Here is a 16,063-nt window from a genome sequence, read left to right on the forward strand (position 1 = left end):
GTTCAACAGACTGTACGTTGATGACTTTCTTTTATTTTAAAACGATTTAATTTCCGGTGTCATACGGCGTGAGTCTGCGCATTTGGAAAGCGACCCGGAAAAAAAGCTTCAATTCCGTTTGGCAGGTAATGTTTTACGTCGTTGTGTTGTAATGTAATGTAACCTAATACATATCCACAATTTAATAACGTATATGTATGATGGGTAAGCCTTGAGGAACTATGCAATATATAGAATTCTGTTTACGTAGCACAACCCGGTTTGCTGCTGCCAAACATGATATTGTGTTTGACTGACGACGCTGTTGAATTTCTGCTTTTTGAATTGGTCCTTTGCAATCATTTTGGCTCAACATGTGTGCGCGCGACGAGTCAAAGTGGTGACATGGGATATAGTGTGCCGTGAGGGATCAACAGGAGTGTCACGGGAAATGATCAATTTTTACTTAATTTGTCTGAAAATCATGCAGTCAAACATATATTTGTTTATCTGTCAATGCCAGTGACGTATAGTGACAGATAATTAAATGAAAAATGTAAATGCTTTGTACAAAAGTCATGCGTGAGTACTGTACAGTGAAACTCCTCTACAACGAAATCATGTGTGCAGCAAGAAATTTTTTCACAACAGTGGGTATTTCACTGTAGCAAATTTGATCTCAGATGTAGTATACACACACACACACACACACACACACACACACACACACACACACACAAACGTAAGTGTACTCTTTATTTTTATTCCAATAGTGCATAAGTATGAGCATACACTTATTTGACACTTCATATGGTCAGTGTAGAAAGAAAAAAAGGGAAAGAAATTGCAAAATTTACGATGAGCATTCACTTTCACTTACATCAGTTTATTTGATAATGTCTTTTATTTTGCTTCCTTCGGCTTTCATTTTGATCACTTTTACCCTCTCTTCCAGCGTCAGAGCTCTTCTTGTCTGAGCTGCTTGACATCCAAAGGTCCGTTTTGTAGCCATTTGAGCAATGCAACGTTCTCGCTGCGTCTGAAACTAACAATAACAAATACTTGTACTTCCTGGACTACTGCGCATGTGTAAACCAGTGTGGTGGTTGCTGTTGCCATTTCCAAACAAAGCAGTAGAGGTCGCTGTTGGATTAGACTTCGTTGTAGTGAATCTTGTCGCGAGGCAAGAGCAGAAAAAAAAGATTTCGTATAACGCAACAGGGTTTTTTTTCGTTGTATGGGGGGCAGAAAAAGTGGGAATGGTGTTAATGCATGAAGATTTTTTTCACATGAGGGGGTATTTTCGCCCATGTAGGTTTCGTTGTAAAGGAGTTTCACTGTATATCAGCTTTGTGTTCAGTTCGTCAGGCCCATGTTTCACACTAGTCAGTGACATTTTTGTTTGGTGGTGTGCCATAAGATTTTCCCACTGTTAATGGATGTCCCGTTTCAATAAAGGTTGGGAAACACCTGACAGGACAGTTCCTCCGACCCACAATGGCTGATTCGGTGGCGTCAGATGATCCGAAGTTTTGTTTTGAGGAGGTTCTGAGCACTTTCAAGGTGTGTCTGTCTGAAGACAAAGCTGTCATTCTGGAAAACTATGTGTCTGGCTGGCGGGGTCTGATAAAGTAAGTATAAACCCTCAGGTCTTGTTTTATTTTACTCTCTAGTTTTGTGAGGGTGCGAGAGAGGGCTATATTTGGCCACGATGGAATTTTAGTTAATAATGGGAATGATTGATTAATGTAGTTATTAAAGGTTTTTAGTACATTTTTAGCTTCTTTAACTACATTTAATTTTCACCAAACATCATTCTACTATGAGCAATGGACGCTTCCACGTCTAAAATTAAAATTTTATTGTTCTCCATTTTCAGCAGATGGTATCTCGACTTCTTAAAATGAATAATTGCTTCATTCTTTCTGGACCATTGCGGGGCAGTAAATCAGGGATGCTTCTCAACTTTTTTTTTGTATTTGGTGCCAGTTTTCATTCATGAAAAGCTTTCACTGACTGGGTAGAGGTGCGGAGGTTCCATGAGCAAAATTGTTGTCACACCAGCGCATGTAATCTGAAAGAATCACAATGATTCTGTAACTCACTTTAAGGCAGACGAGCTGCTCAAACAGATGTGAAATTAACTTTAAGGGTATGTGTTTGATGCAGTAAATAACTAAGCTCATTTTACCGAACACCGTTAAACTCAGGTGACATTTTTGGTCATTTCCAATTTCAATTGAGTCATGATCAATGACAGTGATACATGATAAATATGATCAATAAAAATTAGCTGTCTCTGGATCCACTTTGGGCCTCAGGAAAAAAAAAATAAGCGTTACTATATCATGAAGCGGTACTGTTCAAAGTGATCTTGTGTTGCGACAGGGTTATGCCGAGCACGACTGCCTTGTTGTCAACATCAGTAGATTCCTCCACCGGAGTTGTGACCCATTTATCTACTCATAAACTGCGCTTCACCAGCCTATGCTTTTTCATCAATTCTTCTTGTTATGGTGTAAGCTGAAAGAGCGACATCTGCTACATTTTCCCCTGCTGCCCTTTCCAAAGGTTTACTACAAATGTCCTTAGTAGCAGACAGAATCAATAATCCCCAAAAGTAAAGGCCCTTTTCTTTAGCAGTGTTGTACGTGGCTCAGAATGATGCCTTTGGCGCAGTTTGTTGATGTGTGGCTCTCCATAACTGTTTTTGTCCTTCATGTTCACGTTTTTGACAAATATTTTTCTCCTTCGAAGGTTAGCTTGTGCCACTGTAAGAAATGGTGTGCCAGAGTCGTTGTGAGGCATCAGGGGAGGGAGTCGTTTTTCAAAATAAAAGCCCCGCAATACCAATGAAGGAAAAAAAAAAAACTTTTAACCACATTTTTTTCCCCTTGCGATCTGGTACCAAATGATCAACAGACGTTTGTTTAAGGATTGCTGCAACAAGCCATTAAATGCCTTTCAGAAACTGAGAATATTACAGGCAATTGCTTCCTTGTTCAAAAATTCATTGAAAAAAAATTGAGTCCAACTTGCATGTTGACGACATTGAAAACACAACTTGTTCATGCATGCTTTTGCCAGGTTTTTAAACAGCTTAGGGTCCGTCTTTAGCTTCATTTCCAAGGATGCCATCAATAAGATCCAGATCTTGGTGAATTTGCTCAAAGAAGATACGCACTCTCACTACATGACCGTGCAGTCCATGGTCCGATACGAGCTGGACAACAGCCTGGTGGACATCGACAAGCGAGGAAGCCATCCTGAATCGGGCACTCGTACCCTCCTGAGGCTGCATCGCGCACTCAGGTGGCTGGAACTCTTTCTGGAGCGGCTGAGGATCAGCAGTGAGGATAGTAAGACGTCCGTCATGTGTGCCGACGCCTACAACGAGTCCCTCGCGCACTACCACCCGTGGGTGGTGCGCAAGGCGGCGGGCTTGGCCTTCTGCGTGCTACCCGGTCGCCCCGCCTTCTTTGAGGTCATGAATGTGGGCCCCCCCGAGAAAGTGGTAGCTGTTCTGGGAGAAGCCGTTCCTCTCATTTCGGAAGTGTACCAGATTACGGAAGAACTTTATGCTAAAAACAATTTGCTCAACTTGCCATAGAAACATCTCAACATGACTACTGGTGACTGGTGCTAGGGACTGTGCAATAGCTGCATGTTGGAACACAAGTTAATGTCTCCTGCAATCATCTTTTAATGTAAAATCAATTAAGGATTGTCAGCTCCATCTTGGATGTAAATAAATATCTGGTGGAAGGGTCGTCCGAGGTCAGAGCCGCTCATCTTCACCATAACTTGTCATGTGAAATATTTTATGTGCAACTGGGGATTTTTATAGATCAAATACGTTGTCTGATTTAGCTAAAGACACATTTACATGTATTGATTACAATGATGACATATTTGATGTTGCTCCATTAATGTCAGTACATTTCTGTAGCATCCATTGAATGTTTGACCACATGAATGAATTGTTTTGTCTGGTAGATGAAATGATAATAAGCTAAAAAATAAAAAACTTAATGAACAGCATTCTTATCATGTTATATTACTTAAATTACTGTACTATTTGAATCATTACATCCAAATAAAGAAATCCCATATTACATAGTGAGTCACTGAAATGTAAATAAAGTTGCCTTTGCCTTAATATACTTGCAGCATGTCTCAAAGGGTAAAGTCAATTAGCACTGTATATTATTTTCTTTGTTAGCCATGCCTTTTGCCTTCATGCTTGACAGAGGTCATAATGATAAAATGTAATTGTAGTGCACATGAGACATAATACAGTACAGGGCTAAATGATTTCATATTTTTCTTAACCTTCGTATGTAATGCACCGCTGTAACAATGAAGTATTTATATTTTGTTGGGATAATTTATCTCTTGCTTTTCATTGGACTACAAGCTAAAAATGGAGGTTTCCCAAAGACGATCCTGGATTTCATTAAAAATTCATAGGATTATGATTACTATGGAGCACTAGACGTCGTATTTTGTGCACGTTACACCCATTCCTGTTAAACCTGTTCCATGGACACAAATTAGCATGATACAAAAATAAATAGTAAGGTGATATCTTGACTTACAGAACTTGCAAGTTTTTTATTTAATCACAAGCAGTTTTTTTTAACTTTATATTGTGATCCCAAATTGATATAACCCTAGTCAACAGGAAATTTTAATCAGAGATCGCATTCTGCTTTCATTAATGTATTTCAGATGCAGATTTAAAGAATGTCTTTACTTTTTTTGTAGCTCATCAGGTTTTTGAGACATTTTCATTTTTTCATTTTTAAGTTTGACCTCTAAAAGCTGTCTCAAAACAGATTTTATCACAGCTTGTAATTTATAGCTATGACCTTTCTAGAAAAAAAATCCTCCGATTCCTGAATCTAACACTTAACAAATATTACTAAATGCATTCCTATATTAATTATTATATGATGAAAACCTGATGTGCTAGAGAAAAAAAACGAGGGTAGATTCGGATTCAAAAATGTATCTGGAAAACTTGCATCTCTGATCCAAAAAAAAAAAGTAAATTGTGTTGACCAGTAGGTATTACAAGTGAGCTTCGATTCAACTGCTCGATTGAAGTGAGGAATGAAAAAAACCGGGACTCATAGCAAATCTATATCCTTGGCTTTTGAACACCAGCGCAAATGAACGAAAGTGCAGTTTTGTGACATGAACAGCAGAGGTAAAGACGTACTTTGGTTGTCATGACAACCAGGCTGCCGCAGCAACAACAGTGACGCCCGAACTGAAGCGCTGCCTGTCGAAAGTGTAAAGAAAACGAAGCCAAATACAAGTGTTGGGTTCGAATGGTTCGTTGTAACACTTTGACAACTGACGCGGAGAAATAAACAGCATCGTTGAAGTTAGCTGGATGGATTTTACGAGGCCGAAGTCCAAGCGTGTGGCAAGTCGTGACATGGGTGCTTTCCGTGGCTCACCGGGGTCCGGCAGGCCCACCAGGGACCTCCGCGCCCGATGCCAACCCGTCACCCATCACAGCAATCTGAACGTGCCGGACTTTCCTGACCTCAATAAACACAAGGTCCTCCCTCCCATCGGGAAGACACGCTCGGGGAATGTGAGCCGCCCGTCTCCAGAAGGGGGAGGGTCACGCGGGTCCGGCCGTGAGTCCGAGCGGATCGACACTTTGCTGCTGGCGATCCGGGCGCCGTGCGGCAGCAGGTTCGAGCGGCGCTTTGACCCCGCAGAACCACTACGGACTGTGAGGGACTGCGCAGAGTCCAGGTTCGGGATCGGGTACGGAGAGGTTTCCATAGCAACCATGGATGTGCCACGCAGGAGCTTCACTGACTTGGACCTGACTCTGGTCCAGTGTGGCATCCACGACAGATCAGTTCTGTGTATCACATCATTGACTGGACAAGAGCAGGAATAAGCAGAGTCTAATATAGGTGCTCCATTTATTGATCTTTAGTATTTTGATTCTTCGAGTTCTTTTAGAGATGTAAAAAGTTTATGATTGCCACATTAATTTGCCATACGTTCCCTTGTGCCATTGTTGCCTACAACATACTAAGATGGAGAAGTAAAATCATGTTTTTAATGGAATTCAACATAAAAACATAAAACTGAACTAGTGCACGTATTTAATACTGTTTTCACATTTCTGCATAGAAGATCTTTTTTTTTTTTTAAATAAGTGAATATTTAAAGTGAGAAGCACAGCTTGTAGAACAAGTGTAATTATCGTAGCTATGAAATACTGTATATTCATCATGTAAGAAATACAAGCTTGAAATATTTCACTGTGTAGTGAATCTCTGGATTTGAATTTTGGACTTAAAGTACTGAAATAAATATTTACGATTTTGATCTTTTGAGATGTAACTATTCTTCATACTCAGAGTTCATTTTGTTCGGTACAATGACATCATGCATGCAAGGCAGTTCAAATTTCACGTCAGAGTTGTATTCATACCAAAAATAATTCTTCATACACTAGTTTATTCTGAAGACATATTATGCAGGCGCAACCATTACGTCTTCATTGCATCGCCATCCCATTTGCTGGGAAGGCAGTGTGAAAGCGGCTCTATGTGAATGTTTTGTTCATGATAGCAGAAACCTTTGTCCGAGCCTGCGGAACCTCATCATCCGTCATCAAATGACGATTGAAATCCAGTTTTGACAGAAAGAACCAGGACACAGTTTAAAGGCAACAGTATTTTTGATATATTTACCAAAATATATTTTTCACTACACTAGAATATTCAAATGCCATGCAAATGTGCAAACAAACACAAAGTAAAGGAAACAACACTGCAAACAAAGCAGAACAAAATCAAGGACGCTGGGTTTGAACAGCTCGTGTAGCACTCTGCTTCTAGGAATAAATCAAAAGTGCATCTCAAACAAATCTTTCTGCATAGTCAACACTTTGTAAACAATTAACCTGTGGAAGGCACAACAGTCTGTGGGGGTTTAGCAGCAGCAGCTGAGTGTTTAGCTGAGCTGTTTTTCAATTTCTTCAACATTCAATGTGTCAAGTTTTGGGATTCGCCTGTCTGGGGGATTAAAAAGAGACAATAGAAGAAAAAGGTCAACATCTGTATGTTTACTTTTCTTTAAATTGGTGGGCGTGGTGAGTGAGAAGTACCAAAATGCATCTCGATTTGTCGAATGACATCCATGCCGTACTCGCTGTCCACCATATTGATGGCGAAGCCGCGCCTTCCAAAACGTCCCGTGCGGCCAATCCGGTGAAGGTACGTGTCGTTATCGGCGTTGCCACCCATGTCCACAGGGAGGTCAAAGTTGACCACCAGAGACACTTGTTCCACATCGATGCCTCGTGACAAAACACCACAGGCAGAATTTTGAAGCACTTTAAAAATTATATTAGCAAACAATATATTCCGTTCATTGCGTTAAAATTGGTTTGTTGCTGTCTGGTGACTTTATTATTTAAATCTTTGGACAGGAGACATTTCTGTCTTTACTAACCATCACATTTGAGCTGCAATGTCTATAGCCTTTCATTCTTTGACAATGTGAAGCGTCTGCGTCAGGCATCTGGACACTTGTGTATTGGTGTCAACCCTCTGCTCCAAAAGTACTGCAACGGTCAGTGAGCATTTAATTTGATTTTTTGCTGTAGATTGAAATCTTTTGGATTTTACTTCAAAGGATGAGTATAAAGCCACATTAGCCATTTCCTGGATCGAATACACAATTAGAGGAAGGCTTTATTGGTCCTTGAACAGGGGATAATCAACCAAATGTTCTGTTTACAACCACAGCACCACATCCCAAGGGCAAAGGCTGCACTTTGTCCTCCTCCTTTAGTGCTCATTTTGTCTCTTCTACAATTTACCAACAGAGCCAGCCTCTCCTTTATTTCCAGTCTCCCTGTCAACCTTACTTGGTTCTTTCAGGGTCTCTCAGTTTTAAGCGTCCAATTTATCATGTCTACATTATTACTCTGCTTCCCACTTCTTTTTTCATTATTTTCTGTTGGGGACAAAATAGAAGTTGACCAGCATCCCTGAGAAAACTATCCATCTGTCCATCCATTTTCAACACCGCATATCCTGTACAGGGTCGCGGGGGGAGGGTGCTGGAGCCTATCCTAGCCGACTTTGGGCGGAAGGCCGACTACACCCTGAAGTGGTCGCCAGTCAGTCGCAGAACACATTTAGAGATCCCACGCTGCCTGCGCACAAGTCAGGCGAGTGTACCACTACACCATCAGTGAGAGCCAGCAAACTATCCATCAAAGGTTCGCCTAAATACGCCCTCCCCCTTAAAAATTACAACGCAGTTTGGCACTGGACTTCTGCCTCTTACCCCTGGAACAAACGTTTGTGGTGACAAGGACCTTCTCCTTGCCATCTCGAAAGCGTTCAATGATGCTCGCTCTCTGCATCACAGTTAATTCCCCACTCAGCAGCGCCACACTGTGGCCTTCCTTGGTCAGATTAGCAGAGAGCCAAGATGCCATCTCACGGGTCTGCATGAGGAGAAATCACATTAAAAATAAGTTCAGCTCTTTTCATCTTCCAATGTTTACCATTTACTCATCATATTATCGGCTTTAAAAATATCTCACCAGTGATGGGACATTGCGATGTTCTCAGAACTTTTCAGAGGTGAGAATTTGAAAACGTTAACACTGCACGAGATTTACAGAAACAGATTTGTTGCATCCTAATGTTTATCTGTTTGCCAATTATTCTTTAACATTAATTATTAATAATATTTTCTTCAGAAGTGTGTATCAAACATGTCACCCTTTGGAATAACCTGTTTGTGCGTAAAACAAGCTTTTGATGCCTTATTTGTAGGCAGCAATCCTGTTTTTACTGGTTCCTAATCAAGTACAGTAAATGCACGGCTACACTGCACTTAGCTACACTGTACGACTTACATGGCAGAAAATCATGGCCTGTGCCACAGTCATACTCCCGTAGAGGTTACACAGAATTGAGAACTTGTCCTCCTTGCTCTTGCAGAGGACATAGAACTGCTTTATGGTGTCCAGAGTCTCCTCCTCGCGTCGCAGTCGGATGATGTTGGGCTCGGGAACTATCATCTTCGCAAATCTCCACACCGCTTCCTCAAAGGTTGCAGAGAAGAAGAGCATCTGGCAGTCTTTTGTGAGCTGCCTGCATTAGCACGAAGAGGCAGAAAAAAAAGATCATTTCAAAACTTTCTGTACAGGGTTCATGTACATTATGTCCATTTTCCAAGGTTTAACTCAAGCACTACCATCACCTGCGCTGAATCCCATATTTACATACATATCATCACTGTCAAATGAAAATCAAGTACGTCCTAATTAAGTCAAGTTAAATAATGTTTTCTTCTCCATGCATTTCTCTTTGTAGAAATGGGAACGAAGCAACATCCAATCCTCCTACCACACGGTGGGTTCTTCTAAGAGCAAACCTTTTTCAAAATATCTGAACAGAAAACATGACTGGCATGCCAAAGAGTTCACGGTCTGTCTCATCCGACCAGACAATTGATGGAGGTCACTGCCCGAACTGGGATCTTCGAAGCAGCTGATTTTTTTTCTGTACCCTTTACCACATTTGTGCCTCGAGACTATTCTATCCTGTCTCCGTCTAAAGACAACTGTTTTGACTATTTATCTATTTATAGGGCTAAGATGCTCCTAACCTGTGGATGCGGATGCTCTGGTCACGATGACCTTGAGTTGCGATCATGACGTCAGCCTCATCCAGCACAAACATGGTTATTTTTTTGGCTTCGATGACTTTAAACTTGTTGCACCAGTCCAGGATGGTGCCCGGTGTTCCCACAACGATGTGCTCCTGTAACAGCCTGCCTCGCTCCACTGGGCAAAAAAACAAGTGACAAGGCCAACTCCTGGACTTGAGACATACAGCGGAGAGACTCTGATGTGACCTCGACTTTCTCACCTTTGCTGCCTCTGATGCCGTACGCCAGTTTGATGTCAGGGCAGAATTTTCCCATCTGCTCTATCACTTGACCGATCTGGAGGGCAAGCTCGTATGTAGGCGCGATACAAAGAGTCTAGGGGGGAGAAAAAAAAAACTCACTTGGCATACACAGTCAAAAAATGAACACAGCAGCAGGTCACGTAGCTTACCTGAGTCCACTTGTGGGCGGGGTTCACGTGGCTGAGCATGGCCAGAGAAAAGGCGGCAGTTTTACCTGTGCCTGACTGTGACTGGGCAATCAGATTCTGAGGTCTGCATTTCAAGAAATTGTAAAGAAATCAAGTGTTATTTAAAATGTAAATTTTTTTTGTCCAAATACAAATACATGTTTGGTGGTGTAAAAATGACTGGTTCCAATGTCAGTGTCATGCTTAACACTAACAGCTGAACCGCTATTATTTTGCACTTCAAATTATTTTGAACAAACACTAAACTCAGAGAGTTGTCAGTTTTATTTTGTACTTTAGTTCATTTATTACAAAACAATCCTAAATCATAGTAAGTAATATGTGTTTTGTTTTAAACTTAAATTCTCTATTGCAGAGTGACTGTTCTGTCTTTTGTCAGGAATGTATGAATGGTCTTTAAAATGATCTGTCTGGTTCAATAGAAATTTTATGTAATATAAGTACTACTGGTATCAGTTACTTGGTATCGGTATGAATGAGCACTTAAGAGTTGAATACTCATACTGGTATTGAACATTCCTTAAAAACTAATTCAATTTTTGTTTGTTAATTGTAAACGGCATACTGCAAGTGTAAAAAGAGACTCACGGCTGTGCCAGCATCATAGGTAGAGCCTTCTCCTGGATCATGGAAGGCCTGTTGAAGCCCATGTTATAGACCCCCTTCAACAGCTCTGGTTTCCTATTTACGGAAGAAAAAAATAAGTACTTACAAATCCAAAATTATAATCTCACCAGGAAAGCAGTGGTGTGCTGAATGATGGTTTGTACTTGTTATGCATTTGTGAATTTGAAGATGTTTTTTTTTTGGGGGGGGGGGGGATTTTTTTTTGTTTGGGGGGGGGGAAAAAAAAAAAAAAAAATCACATTTCAGCCATTATTGTCTTCAAGCCAAAACGTTTTGTCAAGACTACTTTGGCAAAATCTGTTGGCATTTTAGTTTCAAGGAAGTACTGTACTTAAAATGAGTTGCACAGTTTCGTTTAGACACAAGTACTGCTATGCCGCCATCTTGTGACATCGATTGGCAATTACAAACCGTAATTACTTTTTCTATTTTTGGCATGGCACGGCTCAAACACTCACAATTTACTACTAGTCAAACGTGTAATTCCGCTTTCCTGTGATTTGTTGGTTTTCCACAACGTTTGTCCTCATGAGGTTCTTGGCTGTGCTGGAGCCCATCCCGTTTTACTTTGATGGCATAATATATAAATATATTTTTTAAAGTAAATTAACTATTGAAAGTAATTTTTGGGTGGCATTGTGTTGACATGCAATAGTGTATGATAGCAATATGTTACAAGACCAACTTGAATGACACAGTGTGTGGTAACTTAAACAAGCTTTTAAAAAAAAATTATTTCTTATAAAGTGAATAGGTATAGGCGGCACGGTGGACGAGTGGTTAGTGTGTCGGCCTCGCAGCGCAGAACTGCAGAGTACGATTCCGGCTCCAGCCTTCCTGTGTGGGGTTTGCATGTTCTCCTCATGCCTGCGTGGGTTTTCTCTGGGTACTCTGGTTTCCTCCCACAATCCCAAAACATGCTTGGCAGGTTAATGTAACACTCTAAATTGTCCCTAGATCTAAGTGTGAGTGTGGATGGTTGTTCATCTGTGTGCGCCCTGCAATTGACTGGGAACCAGTTCAGGGTGTACCCCGCCTCCTGCCCGGAGACAGCATGCCCGCGACCCTTGTGAGGATAAGCGCATTAGAAAATGGATGGATCGATGGATGTATGATTAGGTATATGAGAGGATTCTGCCTGACAATGCTACATATTTTATATGACATTTTTGAGTGGTGGTTTGACATGAGATTTTTGTAACGGAAAATACAGCAGGTGTTTTGCTCTGAGTAAGGTTCCTTTTTTTCAATGAATTTGTTCAGGTGTGTGATGGGCTGAAATTGAGTTTATCCTTTGTTTAAAATAAGAAAGAAAGACAGAAAAAAAAGAAAAAGCTATGGTAGTTGTGTGGACCTAAACTCACAGGCGCAGCTCCTCGAAGGTCTTGACGGAGAACAGCGGGGAGGTGGGGTCTCGCTGCAGGACCTCCACCTCATGTCTACTGCTCACAAGAGCCCGGCGGATAAATTTGTTCAGTAAGGACGCCTCAGCTGGGTCCACTTTATCTCCTTCCCACTTTCCACGTTGTCCGCTCATGTCCGTCTTGAGGTTTCCTGTGCATCGGCCAGAGTTAAAAAAAAATGCCGTTAGTTAACGAACAAATAGATTTATAAACGGGGATATTTCGTTACCATTGACATCTTTGGTGATCCATGAGCGATTAGTTCGGCCCATCTTCGTTGTGGGCTCAAACTGTTGACAGAAAAATGAAATTGTATGTTACGAAAGTTCTATCCAAACTTTAGCTAGCTCTCATCCAGGACGGTTAGCCACCCCCAAATTCACCTGCACGCACGAGGAGTTGGCCTCCTGGATGTCTGCCTCCAGCGCCCACGAGTCCTTGAACATTTTACAATACTTAGCTCCAACTTCCTGATGCGATAAGCCGGAACGTTTCAGCAAAAGTTTGGAGGTTGGTGTGGCCTGATGTCCGGTGCAGTGAGGTGACAAGTAATTAGTGCTGACGAGAAACGACCGCAACGTGCCAGGCCAAACAACGAAACTGGTGACTCCACTGTGACCGTGATGCCTCCACTGACATCCGGGGATTTACTGTAATATGTGGAACTCTGAGTGTGGGCCGTTTGGTATGGGGGACCAAAAGTGACAAAATTAAACAATTTTCTTTATCAATAAAATTTTATATGTCATAGACATCGAGTATTAATGTACTTCAGTGTTCATTTATCTCCACATTTAATTATTTGTGTTATTTAATTATTTCTGTATGTATGTATGTATGTATGTATGTATGTATGTATGTATGTATGTATGTATGTATGTCCATTTCAATTTGTATTTATTTAAAATATTTTTATTTCAATATTATTTCCGTGTTAAATTATTTAATAGGTTAGTCTGGCCACTCTTGTCCCTTTTGCATCATGAAACGTTTTAGCTCTCATTCTCTCTCATGAGTTAATCACAGACATTTTAGGAGCCATGGATTTTTCATGAGTTTTATGTGGGAGTCAATAGCAATTACATTTTAGACCTCACAGAAAATGTAGCCGGAGGAATATTGAACCCTAAGCATTTGACTTGGAATGCAGAGGGATTATGGAAGTTCTGGATTTCTTGGGACTTCACTCACTGTTTGACAAACATTTTGACCAAATATTATCTGCAAATTTAGAGGATGTTCGCCAGCACTTCTCCTGTACTACACCACAACACACACAGACCACTGGCTTTTTGACTTTATCCACCTCTGTTCCAGAGCAGTGGTTCCCAACCACTGTCCATGGAACATTTGGCAGCACAGACAAATTGAAGAAAAAAAAAATAATTTTTTTAATTTGTAGCATCCTTGAAAACATACAAAATCATTTGAGTACTTTTCAGTATTGAGCACTATAAATTTGACCGGATTCAACCAGGCAATTTGGATTTTAACTTTACTTTAGAGTTGGTGTCATGCAAATTACTCAGTTTATGTCAATATCATACTTAAACAATACTATCAATATTGTGTACCTTTGTCCTCCTCAAAATCATTTGATCTTTAATTTAGGATGGGAAGTTTTACTTCTAAAACCACTCCGATTGTATCTGAAACTATAACATTTTATAGTGGGAACAAGCTTAACTGATGAATTGTATATTTTTTCTCACGAATAAGATACTATACACATAGTCACATACTAAATTAGTTAGAGAAAAAAAACATAGAAAACATTTTTACTACATATTGAATTTCCCTGAATAAATTAAAATCATTATTATAAATCAAATCACATTGTGTCCCAATGATCCCTTTATGCCCCTGGCAGGGTTACCCATGCCAAACAGGTCCCGAATGAGGTACCAGGCAAAGCACGGTTCATATGCCACCTTATGACAAATAAAAATATTGAATCACTTTTTCTCTCATCCAAACGCGGGTCACTGGGTCTCCCTTTTGTAGCCAGAACAGGAGGTGGGGCTCGTTGGCAAGCGCCGGGCCTGCACCCATGGGGCTCAGCTGGCCTCAGCCCAAAAGGACAATGCAGGTCCCCCTTCGCATTGGCTCACAGTAAAGTGGTCGCTTCCTATTGTGACGGCAATCCGTTGGCAGAAACCAGCTATAAGGGCTGCCGTTAAGATGAAAAGAGTCCTATCAGGCCTTTTTGGCCTTTGGGATGAGTTTAGTGAGGCCATGGAAAAAGACTTCCGGATGGCTTCGAGGAAATTCTGGTCCATCATCCGGCGTCTCAGGAGGAGAAAGCACTGCGCTATTAACACTGTTTGGAGTGGAGATGGGGCTCTGCTGACCTCGACTTAGGACATTGTGAGTCGGTGGGGAGATTACTTCAAAAGACCTCCTCAATTCAGGACATGCTGGAGGGACTATATTTCCCGGCTGACCTGGGAAGACCTTGGGATTCTCCTGAAAAAGCTGGACGAAGTGTCTGGGGAGAGGGAAGTCCGGCCTTCTCTGTAAAAGCTGTTGCCCCTGTGTCCCAAGTCGAGATAAACGGAAGAAAATAAATGGATGGAAAAATCTCATTAATATTAGAATACACGTACACATTAAATTAAGGGTTGAGGTTTAATTAAAAAACTCTGTGCCTATTATACACTGTCTGATGCACTGGTGTCTAGTCTGTACAATGCAGCTAAGCCTGCTGGGACAGTGGTAAAAAAAATGGATGAGTGAGTGTTTGTCAGATGCGCACAAGAGGGTAAACAAGTTTGTGTGTGTGTGTGTGTGTGTGTGTGTGTGTGTGTGTGTGTGTGTGTGTGTGTGTGTGTGTGTGCGTTATTATTAGTATGTGTGGCAGTGTAAGGGAGGAGGGGTGGGTACTGATTCTTATTGGTCACAGGTTAATCCAGTTTGGGGGTGGATGCACACGCACACACGCAGACAAACGCACACACCAGATAGCAAATGAGTGTATAAACACACTCTTATTGCCATGGTAGCCTTGCAAGAAAACAGATGCATCAAACGACATGATAACAAAACACCAAGGCAGCCAAACACCCACGCAACATTTGACACACTAAAACCATCCTGAGAGAGGAGGAAAGGGGTCCTTAGAGGTGATGATGGGATGCAAACCTTTTCCCATCTGACCTAGTCTTTCTTTAAACTGACCAGATGTCCTCCTTTTTTCCGTGTTTTGTTTTTAGAGCCTATGGTAAACATCAGGGATTTCTTGACCACAGACTTCAAGGGTCTCTGTTCGTGCATAGGGCAAAGGTCAGTCTAACTTTGCGCATGGGTGGAGTTTTCTTTCTTTTGGCATTTTCAAATCCTTTTCAACCTCTATTCAATTGAATATACAGGGATCCCTCGCCACGTCGCGCTCCAAGTTTTGCGGCTTCAGTTTTTAGCGTTTTTTTTTTCCCTCCAAAATTTATTTTAAAGAATACTGGCATACTGTATCCCATAGTGCGAAACGACGCGTCGGTTCATGTTGAAAGAAGAGCTGACATGACTGATAGGCTTTGTGCATGCCCGCTCAAATTGGTTCCCGGCATTGACCAATGACAGCACGAGTGGATTTATCCCGAGAGCTGATTGGCTCCGTATCATCACCAGTCTGTCAACTGTCTCGCATACTGTATCTTAAGATAAGATAAGATAACATAAGATAAGATAGGATAAGATAAGATAATCTTTATTTGTCCCACACTGGGGAAATTTGCAGTCTACAGCAGCAAAATTAATTTTAAAATGAGTTAAGTTGCGCTCCAACCTCTTGCTGTCACCAAAGCAATGCGTTCTGGGTATGTGGGAGCATGCTCGTCCTTCCACGGAGATGGCACCGTCAACACATCACAAGGAAGCCATGACACTGACAGCT

At 41.3% G+C, this 16,063-nt stretch overlaps 3 protein-coding genes across 3 annotated transcripts; 2 read left to right on the forward strand and 1 right to left on the reverse strand.

Moving 5' to 3' along the window:
- Window positions 1-76: 76 nt before the first annotated feature.
- Window positions 77-4,098, forward strand: cptp (ceramide-1-phosphate transfer protein). The gene is made up of 3 exons (XM_019891190.1): window positions 77-127; window positions 1,439-1,610; window positions 3,067-4,098. Exons 2-3 carry the CDS (start codon window positions 1,477-1,479, stop codon window positions 3,587-3,589), a joined length of 657 nt encoding a protein of 218 aa, XP_019746749.1. The 5' UTR covers window positions 77-127; window positions 1,439-1,476; the 3' UTR covers window positions 3,590-4,098.
- Window positions 4,099-5,216: 1,118 nt separating this feature from the next.
- On the forward strand, window positions 5,217-6,447 carry ubxn10 (UBX domain protein 10). The gene has a single exon (XM_019891191.1). It carries the CDS (start codon window positions 5,381-5,383, stop codon window positions 5,903-5,905), a length of 525 nt encoding a protein of 174 aa, XP_019746750.1. The 5' UTR covers window positions 5,217-5,380; the 3' UTR covers window positions 5,906-6,447.
- Window positions 6,448-6,707: 260 nt separating this feature from the next.
- Window positions 6,708-12,817, reverse strand: ddx19a (DEAD-box helicase 19a). The gene is made up of 11 exons (XM_019891188.1): window positions 12,558-12,817; window positions 12,404-12,464; window positions 12,136-12,325; window positions 10,733-10,825; window positions 10,106-10,208; window positions 9,915-10,029; window positions 9,652-9,829; window positions 8,897-9,134; window positions 8,317-8,479; window positions 7,127-7,318; window positions 6,708-7,034 (listed from the first exon to the last, which is right to left on the reverse strand). Exons 1-11 carry the CDS (start codon window positions 12,618-12,620, stop codon window positions 6,973-6,975), a joined length of 1,458 nt encoding a protein of 485 aa, XP_019746747.1. The 5' UTR covers window positions 12,621-12,817; the 3' UTR covers window positions 6,708-6,972.
- Between the last annotated feature and the right edge of the window lie 3,246 nt (window positions 12,818-16,063).

The sequence above is a fragment of the Hippocampus comes genome, unplaced genomic scaffold, assembly GCF_001891065.2.
Source record: "Hippocampus comes isolate QL1 unplaced genomic scaffold, H_comes_QL1_v1.1 scaffold174, whole genome shotgun sequence".
NCBI classification, from domain to species: Eukaryota; Metazoa; Chordata; class Actinopteri; order Syngnathiformes; family Syngnathidae; genus Hippocampus; species Hippocampus comes.